General features: G+C 47.9%; 1 protein-coding gene across 1 annotated transcript in view; it reads right to left on the bottom strand.

Annotated features, from left to right (window-relative positions):
* Window positions 1-412: 412 nt before the first annotated feature.
* TRIB2 (tribbles pseudokinase 2) overlaps window positions 413-10,741 on the bottom strand; it is a 29,068-nt gene continuing 18,739 nt past the window's right edge. Inside the window, exon 3 of the mRNA XM_005903205.3 lies at window positions 413-2,497. Within this exon, the coding sequence (XP_005903267.1) occupies window positions 2,029-2,497 (469 nt within the window). The 3' untranslated portion in view covers window positions 413-2,028. The remainder of the gene's footprint in view (window positions 2,498-10,741) is intronic.

Raw genomic sequence — 10,741 nt, 5'->3', positions numbered from 1 at the left:
CCACGAGTTTAGTTAAATACGCACAATTTTATTGATTGAAGAGATTAGGACAAAAACATTAAACCGAATACAGGACAAAGCACCAGAGGCCATAGATTCCCACCATGCATGTCACCAATCTTTCCTCCAACAAGGTACTTAAAAAATAAGGGAGAGGGAAGAAAAACAGGTCCTTCTTTACTCAGCCCCATCTTCAGAATGTAAAAAACCCTCTCTCCTTTTTTATCTCCTGTTACCAAAATAGAATCCAGAGCAAATCCATGGCCTCCTTGTCTCCTGACGATGAATGGTTAAGCCGCCCTCCTGGGAATGAGGCCGGGCTCCTGCTAAGTAGGAATAGAGCATCCAAGGTCTGCACATACATGCCACATACTATAATGAAGCACAGATTCAAGTAACATTTACATACTAGAGTCCACGTGTCACCTACCCAAAAACATGACCATTTCACAAAACATATACAGGCAGTAAAATCCGAACAACTGAGGTACTGGAAACACAAATATTGATGCCGAAAGAGTTCTGTATCATACAGCAATATAGAAAAGCCATAACAGAAAAAAAAAAAGAAAAGAAAAACATTTGCCACTCAAAATCAAATAAAGCTATCTAGAAAAGCCAAATAAAAGGTTATTTCAGGGACAGAAATACCCAAACAAAGAAAAAAATATATATATAAATGTTAACTACAGCATGTAACATGTTACCCAAGTTAACCCGTAATTGAAGTACTGGCTTAATACATCACAATGTGACATTTTCCTTAATAAATAGAAGAGTTCTTGAAAAATACAAAGGTGCATATGGGGATAGAGAGCTGTTTTTTTTTTTGTTGTTTTTTGTTTTTAATATCATCCTAGCTTTCAGCTTATTTTCCTTCCTGCTGTCTCAACTGAGGGTTTTTGTCCAAACCAGAGGGCCTCCCAAGCTACAAGGATTCATATTCTATAAAGAAAATGCAATAGCTGCCCTGTATTTCATACATGTGGGACAACCTGCTTCATTTCATGAGTTGCCAATAAAGCAAAGACAAAATGTTTAGTTGAGATCAGAGTGTTACAAGAGCTTCAGACTCCAACAGCATCTGGAATCTCACTCCATCACTAACATCTCAGCAAACAGGCATGCCTGTGATGCAGCCCTCGTCATTCACCAGCAAAAAAAAAAAAATTAAAAAAATAATAATAATAAAATTAAAGAGTTGACTTTCTCTTTTCCTTTCATTTTTCTTTCTTTAAACTATGATAGCAATGATGCTTCTGGAAGTTTGACTTCTAAGAGCTTCCTGCCACAAACCAATTGACAGAAAACAGAATACTGGGTTAAAGGACAGGTTTGTTTTTTTTCCCCCCACTTCAGGGAGCAAAGCACTAAACGTGTCATTTCCTGACCAGGATATTCAATAGTTTATTTAGAAGAAATGAGTTGAAGAGCGCAATTAGGAGACACAAACTGGACTTTTATTTTCTTTTAGTTTTAGCACCCAGGTTTCACATCAGTCTGTTGTGCACCGAATTTTTTTTTAATGAACCCCATGAATTATCAGATAGGTGGCTGGCTTGTTTAAAAAGAAAATTAAAAACAAAAAACCCTTGGCCAATGGTACCTTCCCTGAATCATGACAAGAAGTTAAATGCTAACAGTGCGATGCCAAGATGTGTGTTTGAGGCAGAGTTTTGATTCTATCAAGATTTGCAACTATTTGGAACAAAATGGAAAGGGGGATAGGCGGAAGCAGCCCAGCTGACAGGGGTGGTCTCCCGGGGGGCTCCGTCGGGCGAGAGAAGCTCCAGGGGGCTCCTGCCCACCCGACAGGACCCTGGAGCCCGCCTCCATCCCGCGTCTCTGGCCCCCATGCTACATGTTCAGTCAGCTCCTTGACGGTTTTCCTTCTTTGAACCAAGAAGCCTGTGAGTGTCCGTGTCCCTCTTGCTACCAAGCCAGGCGATACGTGTTCCCTGGAAGAACTCCTCTCCGCTGCCCTCTCTCTCGCTTCTGGTACCTGCTAAGTCCCCGTGGGGCATGAGCTCAGTTAAAGAAAGGGTCCAAGGTCTCCTCCATGTTGACATCTGGCACCAGCTGATCAGACACTTCCTTAGCACCATATCCTGAATTCGAGACGCTAAAATCTGTAGAAAACCAAGGATGGTCCAGAATCTCCTGGGAGGTCAGCCGCTCCGAGGGCTCCCGCCGCAGGATGCTCCGGATGAGGCACTTGGCCTTGGGCGACAGAGTCTCTGGAATGTTGAACTGGCCACGCCGGATCTTGCTGAAGAGGGAACTGGGCTCAATGTCATGGAAAGGGTACCGCCCAACCAGCATGGTGTAGAGCATCACTCCCAGGCTCCACACGTCAGCTGCTTTGCCCGAGTAGCTGCCATTGGTGTTCAAGATCTCTGGGCTGACATACGCCGGGCAGCCGTGCTTGTCGGAGAGCGAATCGTCATCTCCCCGCAGAATATAGGCGTCTTCCAGGCTTTCCAGCTTGACCCGAGTCCTGCAAGAAAGGGAGCAAAACACGAGCTTGTAAGGATGCTCTGAGCCCCAGGAAACCCACCATTATGCCGCAGCTTCCGTTTGAACGTTTCCAAAGACTCGTATTCATTCACTGAACCAGCCAAACACTGTTTACTGGGCACCTTCTAGGTGGCGAGACCCTGTTCCAGAGCTGGGGAGCCAGGAGGCAAAGAATTTGCCTGAAACTTTCGACCCACTGAGGGGACTGAAACCTTCAGCAGGTAGATAAATCACAAATAGATGATTACCACCTCAACATAGTCAGGAAGGAACAAGAGCTTAAAAGTCACACAGGGGTAATGCTGTGTGATGAGGAATTCACAAGATTTGCACTCAGATCCAACCAGCTGGGAAACTCACACAATCTCTGTCCATAGCTTCCGGCAAACTTGTGACTAACATAATACAACACAGGAGCCAGGGTCTTTCATACAACAGTTTTGCTTCCTTTCAACACTCCTTTACTTAGACATAGAGGATTTTCCTAACCCATTTTACAGAGAAGAACACGGATGCTCAGAGAATTTAAGTAACTTACCCAAAGCCATCTGGTTGGGAAACAGAGAAAAGTTGACCTCACATCCTCCTAAGTCAACGTGGTGCTCTCTCCACACCAAAATGCCTCTCTTAGGACACAGGCAGAGCCAGAAAACGTTCCCTAGAAATGCATTCCATCACTTTGTCCATCCAGAGCCAACATTCTCATCTTCTTTCCAAGCCCACCCTCTTCCCAAGATTTCCTGTTGAAGCTGTGTCCTGTCCCACCCATCACACTCCTAGGGTCTGGCCCTGGACCTAATATGCATGTGACTTGGGTTACCTAGATTCTCCACCTGGGCCACACATATGTGATTTTGCCTCACATGGGTACATGAGTTGTGTGTGTGTGAATCTTCTCCCCGTCGGTTAAGGACCACCGAGCTCACTGATGAATGCAGGACCCTCTTGGGTATGATGGAGAAGAACAGAGGTATAGAAATCTCGCATTAAACTCAGTCTCCGGAGCCTAGCACTCAGGGTTACACAGAAGGGCTTGATATCACCATTAAGTACCAAATAAATATATGCTCAGTACCCCCAAGCTCCTAGCTTTGCATTCCTTCCTTATTCCAGAGACCTCTGAAGAATCTCTGTGCCCCTGCCTTGTTGCTCTCTGAGTGCAAAGTTAGGTGTTATTACCTTTCAGTGCCTAAAACCAACACCCTCCTCCATTCTCCTGGCCAGAATGCCACCACTGGAAAGTTCCTGCAGTTCCCAGGCCCCATCAACTCAATTAATCCCATTCCATCACACAGATGACGCCATGCATGGAACCTGAGGCAGGGAGGAGGGGCTGGAGTTAGGGGTTGGGACCACACGGATGGTGCTGATGAGCACCTAGGAGGTCAGTGGCATCCCTATCCATTGTTTCTTTCATCGCTGAAGTGCCCACCAAAGCATCGCCCCTGTTGCCCTGAGGTGTCATGAGGCACAAATGAGGAGAGAATAGGAGAATTGGAGAAGGCACAATAAGGCTTCAGTCTTAAATCAGAGTTTATGACCAGGTCCATCCACTACTGTTTCTCTTTCTTTCTCCAACTCTAGGTCTTAGCCTTGCAGGACTGTCACCACAGCTCCTCAGAGAGCCACAGAAGGGAGGTGAGGCTCAAATTAATCCAAGGAGAACTGCTGGGAGCTGCATAGAGCAAAAGGTCGGCTAAAACCCTGCATGGATTCTCAGACGCCATATTTGAAGTCCAGGAGTTTCCAAGACCAAAGGGTGACTGACTTCTTCCCTGTTCTCATTTCCATCAACAAGGAAAACATAGTTGCAATCACTGGAAAAGGTACTAGACTAGGAGCTAGGGGAGCAGAGTCCAGGCCAGACTACATCTCTTACCTGCTGTGTGGCTGTGAGTGAGTCACTAGACTTCTCTGTTCTCAACCTTAAAGCAGAGTGTTGAACAGGACAGTCTTTTTTTATTACTATTATTTTAATTTTTTAAATTGTGGTATAATGTATGTAATAAAGAAAACTGAGCACCAAAGAATTGATGCTTTTGAACTGTGGTGTTGGAGAAGACTCTTGAGAGTCCCTTGGACTGCAAGCAGATCCAACCAGTCCATCCTGGAGGAAATCAGTCCTGAATATTCACTGGAAGGACAAATGCTGAAGCTGAAACTTCAATACTTTGGCCACCTAATGCGAAGAACTGACTCACTAGAAAAGACTCTGATGCTGGGAAAGATTGAAGGAGAAGGAGAAGGGGATGACAGAGGATGAGATGGTTGGATGGCTTACTGACTCAACGGACATGAGTTTGAGCAAGCTCTGCAAGTTGGTGATGGACGGGGAGGCCTGGTGTGCTACGGTCCATGGGGTTGCAAAGAGCCAGACTAAGTGACTGAACTGAACTGAGTGAATATATATAAGATACAATTTACTATTTTAACCATTTTAAGTTTACAGTTCAGTAGCAGTAAGTATTGATATATGCACACAGTTGTGTATCCATCTGGACAAGACAGTCCTGAAGTCTCTGCTAGTTTTAACATTCTGGGCTTCTATGCAGTACATTGCAACACATCTTCTTTATCTGCTCGCCCATATTCTATTTATAATCTGTAGTGTATGTGCCCTTCTCGTCCCCCTTTAGTCGATCTGTAAAAATAGGAAGGGTCTGGATGTGTTGATCCGGAATTGAGTGGATTAAAAGCAAATCTCTTCTTCCTTTTGCTTCTTCTAATCTAAGGTGGCAGGTGGTGCTGACTCACACGAGCCTCACTAGATGGTTGAGGACTGGAGGTGAGCCGGTAAAACCCACGGGGTGGAGAGGACGGGGCACAAACCACAGGCCCAGGTGGGTTCTCACCACAGGTTCCCCTGCCCCACCCTCACCAGCAGCTGCTCCTGCCCAGCTTCGGGACCCACCAGGCTCTCCACCTTCAAGTTCACAGCCTGGGCAGCAGAGTAGCTGCGGGGATAATCATCCCACTGGAAATAATAATAATAAGCCCTCACATCTGTATGACAAGGGGTGACAGTCCAGTGGAATGAGATTTGGAATCAGATTTGGGTTTGGAGCTGGGTTTCTCTGCCAAAACCCTCCAATGCCATCTCAGCTCTTTCAAGTGGGTGCCCATCTTCACCAAGGTTTCGGCCAAGCGGCCCCTCTCCCTTCCAGCCCCTGTACCATTCTTCACAGATACCAACCAACGACAGTCCTTCCTGGGGCCTCTGCACACAACCCCCACCTCCAGCCCCTTGTCCAGAATGGTCTTCTGTAAGACTCAGTTTTTGCAGGTCTTTGCTTAAATGCACTTTATTAAAGAGAACTTGCCTGACCCTCCTGTTTCAAAGGAGCACTCCCACACCACAATGCCATATCCCCTTCATTATCATCTGGAACTGTAGGTACTTACATGTCTACAGTTCTACGTGTATACTCTAGGTGTTATGATACCAGTGGTCATTTCAGGGTCATCCCCCACCTCCAGGGGCCCTTGGGCAGGTGGCTGGTCACTCTGAGTATAAAAAACACCACCAGTGCTTCCTGCGGTAACTCCAGCCCCTAGACTATTTTTTTTTTTTTTTGTACCTGGCACCCAACAGACACTCAGTCCCTGAATCCAAGAATGAAAGGGACCGTCAAGCTGTAGACCCCAGGAGTATCTGTGTGCAACCTTTAAAGGAACAATGGCCCCTGCTTTGGGTAAAGGAGGAAAACTTTCCTAGGAGTAAGTGGAGGAAAAGTGAAGACTATATGGAGGGCCGGCTTTATAAATTATTGGTACAATATCTCAGGTGCCTTTGGAGTAAGGCTGGGAGGGAGCTTTGGCTTCTTTCGGAAGACAGACTTAACTACCTCAAGCAGTTCATGCTAAGCCAACCCTAAAGCCATTTTTCATTATCATTCCTTCCCAGTCACAACCCTAGATTCTGACTTTCTCCTTCACCCATCATCCCCACACCCCCTCCTACGGGCAGCAGTGACCCCACTTTCATCCTCATCCCTCTTCTAGAACCCTCCTCCACATCACAGACAAGACCCACGCCTAAGGTCTCCATCTTGTCAATTAACCCCTTTCCCGGAGTTCACGTCTCTCCTCCGCCTACTCAAAAAAAGGGCTTGGAAGCCATGCAAACACCTCATGAATTTGAGTGCTATTAACATAGAAATAAAAAGGCACCCACGTGCTGCTGATTTCCGCTGCCCCTAGGCTGATCCACGGGCCACTTCATCCCCCTGCCTTCAGAGGCTGAGCCTCCAGCTGGGAGGGTCTGGAGCTGTGGTCACATCGGGTTCAGTGTGGCCTGTGGTGACACAGCCACAAGGAAGCCAGGCCAGATCAAGGTCTTAAAGCCAGAGACCTGGGTTCGAATTTTGGCTTAGGCAAAAATACTAAGTACAAAATACCAAACACCGTCTATGCATTGAAGCGTGAGTGGGTATCTACATATATTTTCTCTTCAAAATATATAAAGTCAATTTCCAAGGCAAGAATTATTCTTCCTTTGCGTGGACACTGAACGTAATGCTCAGAGAGGGTAGGTCAGCTCCTCTGGCGGGAAGGCTAGCTAAAGGCCGAGTGCTCGCCTCTCGCTGGGCTGGGAGCTCAGGTCAGCCACCATCACGTTAGCAACTGGAGGAGGAAACCAACCCAGGCTGGCTGGGTCAGCGAGGGGCCTTCAAGGCGGGCAGCACGCATGCGCCCCAGGGTCAGGAAGCCGGCTTCTTCTGCGCAACCGTGCAGGAATCCCCCAGGGGTAGGAAGAAGCCTAGGAAAGGATGGGGAGGAAATGCAGCAGTTCAGGCATTCTTCTGACCTTGCCTGCCTCTGGGAACATCCTGAACTTGTTTACATCACTCCCAGGCAAGGGTCGAGGCAAGAAGTCTGGATTACATCTATAAACAAGGACCTTCCGGGGTGCCCCCAGGTCGCGGGCCCGAGCTGGGCTAGAATTCCAACTCTGGTCCCCACCGATGCACGACACAACTACAGGGCCCTTCAGAAAGTCTCTGGGGCTCGGCTTCCCCCACCCCTGGGCATGGGGGGCGGGCCTCACCCTCTCCTCTCAGGAATGTTGCGGGAAGGCTTGGCAGAGCGCCGGCACCTGTCAGAGTGGGAGGAAGTGAATGAAAACAGTCATTCAGCTTCTGAGGTCCCTTGATCAATCTGGGCTTTAGGAATTTCCAGGCAGAGAAATCGATTTTCATGAAACTCAGCAGGAACATCGGTGACGGTCTGAGTTATTCAAATGAAACCACGCACTGTAGATTCATACAAGTCATACCCATAGTCTCAGTTTTTGTGAAGATTGTAAATCAAACAGTGCAAGTATAGTATCTATCAAAGAACCTAGCACAGTAAATCTGCAAAAAATGGTGGAAACTCTAACTGACCTCCTTATAAGCTCTCCCCCTCCTTTCAGCCCCAAAACCTAGAGGGAAGATAGATGAATAAGCCACAGGCAGAATGAAATGGATGTGAATTCTGTGCCCCATTCCTTCCCAAGCCTTTGCACTTTTTTTCCCCTCTTGCCTAGAATGTTCTTCCCACAAATATGTGCCCAGCTCACTCCTGCTCACATTATTCAGTACCAGGTTGATCAGAATGGGCTTCGTGGAGGTACAGTCTAGAGATGGCACACAGAGAATACGGAGAATGGTAGATATCTGTGTGACCAAAGAGCTGCAAATGAGAGTGGTTATCTCCTGCAGCTTCTTGGAGGAGGGAGCCCTGAGTCACAGGCCCCAGGGAGGGTTGATCTGGCCAACAAGCTGCCATCTCTGTGTGCATTCAGCAACCTGTCCATGGTGTAGGCGGGAAAAGCCTGCTTTGCTTGCAACCTCTGAATGAACAAGGCTTACGGGGGGCAGCCTGTGTTGAAGGAGCAAGCCCAGCCCAGTATCAGGGCTACGTACTCAGATGCTGAGCCAGGTGAGGAAGCCAGAACCAGCAGGGTGCATGAGGTTCCACGCCCCACCCCCATGGAGCAGCAGCACCAGCCTTGAAAGCTCTGACCCGATGTCCTACCCACACTCCCCGGAGGCTTGAGTGGCTCTCTCTGGGTCACTAAATCGACCTCAGCTTCAGTTTCTCTTCTATAAAATGAGAACCAGTCGTGTGTGTGTGTGTGTGTGTGTGTGTGTATGCTCAGTCATGTCTCACTCTCTTGTGACCCCATGGACTGCAGCCCGCCAGGCTCCTCCGTCCGTGGAAGTGGGTTGCCACTTTCTCTTCCAGCGGATCTTCCCAACCCAGGGATCAAACCTGTGTCTCCTGAAGTGGCAGGTGAGTTCCTTACCACTGTGCCACCTGAGAAGCCCAAGAACCAATCATACATGGCCTACAAAGGGCTCTTCCGGCTTCAGAATTCCTGATTTTATAACTTTCCTTTAACTCTTAACCTATAGGGACTACAACCCTTCCTATCTAACATCCTGACACTAATCTAGTATTTATATACTAATAACAATAGCAACCACGAATTAAACAGCTACAAAACACTGAGATTATTTTTGGTCTACATGTTTATTTTTCATAACAAAACTGAAAGGCAAATATTATGATATGTGCTTACTTCCTAAAGATTAAGGAAACTGAGGCACAGAGAATGAAATGTTTTAGGTCACACATGGAATAACTGAAACAACTGAGCTCTGATCCACGTCACGAGGATTCTAATGCCAGTGCCCCTCCAAAAGACACCCTGGTGCCAATATCACAGATTTACTCAGTGTAAAGAGGACTAAGCATAGTAGAATTGATGCCTTCAAACTGTGGCATTGGAGAAGACTCTTGAGAGTCCCTTGGACAGCGAGGAGGTCCAACCAGTCAATCCTAAAGGAAATCAATCCTGAATATTCACTGGAAGGACTGATGCTAAAGCTGAAGCTCCAGTACTCTGGCCACCTGATGGGAAGAACCGACTCATTGGAAAAGACCCTGATGCTGGGAAAGATTGAAGGCAGGAGAAGGGGACAACACAGGACGAGATGGTTGGATGGCATCACCAACTCGATGGACAGGAGTTTGAGCAAGCTCCAGGAGATGGTAAAGGAAAGGGAAACAGCATGCTGCAGTCCATGGGGTCACAAGAGTCAGACCGAACAACAAAAGACAAAGTAATTTTTAAAGGAAGACCCTGGGTTTATGGAGACAGATATGGCCCCAGGTTTATTTAGCACTGGATCACATACAAAACCATTACAATACACGATCTAAGTGCTCTAGCTCATGAAGTGGATGGTGGTGGCAGGACCTGCCCATTTATTAGATGGAAAGCTGAGGTACAAAAGCAGATGTGACTTGTCCAAGACCACCTGGCTAGTGAGTGGCTGAGCTGGGTAGCTCAGATGGTAAAGCATCTGCCTACAATGCAGGACACCCGGATTCGATCCCTGGGTCGGGAAGATCCCCTGGAGAAAGAAATTGGCAACCTACTCCAGTATTCTTGCCTGGAAATTCTTACGGATGGAGGAGTCTGGTGGGCTACAGTCCGTGGGTTCACAAAGAATCGGACACAACTGAGCGACTTCACTTCGCTTCACTTTTCAACCTCCATGTTCTGTGCTTCACCCAAAATATGAAAAAAAGGCATACACAAGCCAATCAGGCTTGGCTTTTAAACCCTGAACCCCACCCTGGGCTCCCAACAGGAAGAGATCAGGACAGGGTGGGCCAGGTGGGGTCAGGCTGGGAGTTCAGCCAGATCAAGTGGGCTTGGCCTGGACGGGAAGTCCGGGGGCCTGAGGTCAGTGGAATCCAGAAGTCACCAAAGGCCATTCAGTGGGGTGGGTCCAAACAGGAGAAGGATCAAGGGCGAAAGGTTAGCTGCAGCCAGGTCTGACCTTGCTCTGGCCGCTACTGCAAAGCTACCCTTGGCTGCCAGGCCAGGGTCTCAGCTGGAATTACTGCTGGGAGGCCAGAGGAAGGCTCCACCCACCCACCCACCAACCCACCCACCCCAGCAGCATGGGCTGCATTGTGCTAGCCTGGCAGGCACCACGGGGACTCCACAGGCCACTAAACTGCCCAATAAATCATCACTGCTCAGAGCCTCTGCTTCCTGTGTGTATGGATCTTTCCAGCAGTCACCTCTGAGCGCCACTGATGCCCCAGGTCCCGCTGACTCAGGGAACAGACCCAGCACTTTAGGTCGAGCTGCTCACAAATTAGCCAGAGAACAGCAGGCAAACAGTAAGGGAGCCACTCAGGGTTGGGTAAGAGAAGTCAAAGG

The sequence above is a fragment of the Bos mutus genome, chromosome 11 (genome assembly GCF_027580195.1).
Source record: "Bos mutus isolate GX-2022 chromosome 11, NWIPB_WYAK_1.1, whole genome shotgun sequence".
Classification (NCBI taxonomy): domain Eukaryota; kingdom Metazoa; phylum Chordata; class Mammalia; order Artiodactyla; family Bovidae; genus Bos; species Bos mutus.
The sequence above is the reverse complement of the archived record's forward strand: the minus strand, read 5'-3'. Positions and strand labels throughout refer to the sequence as shown.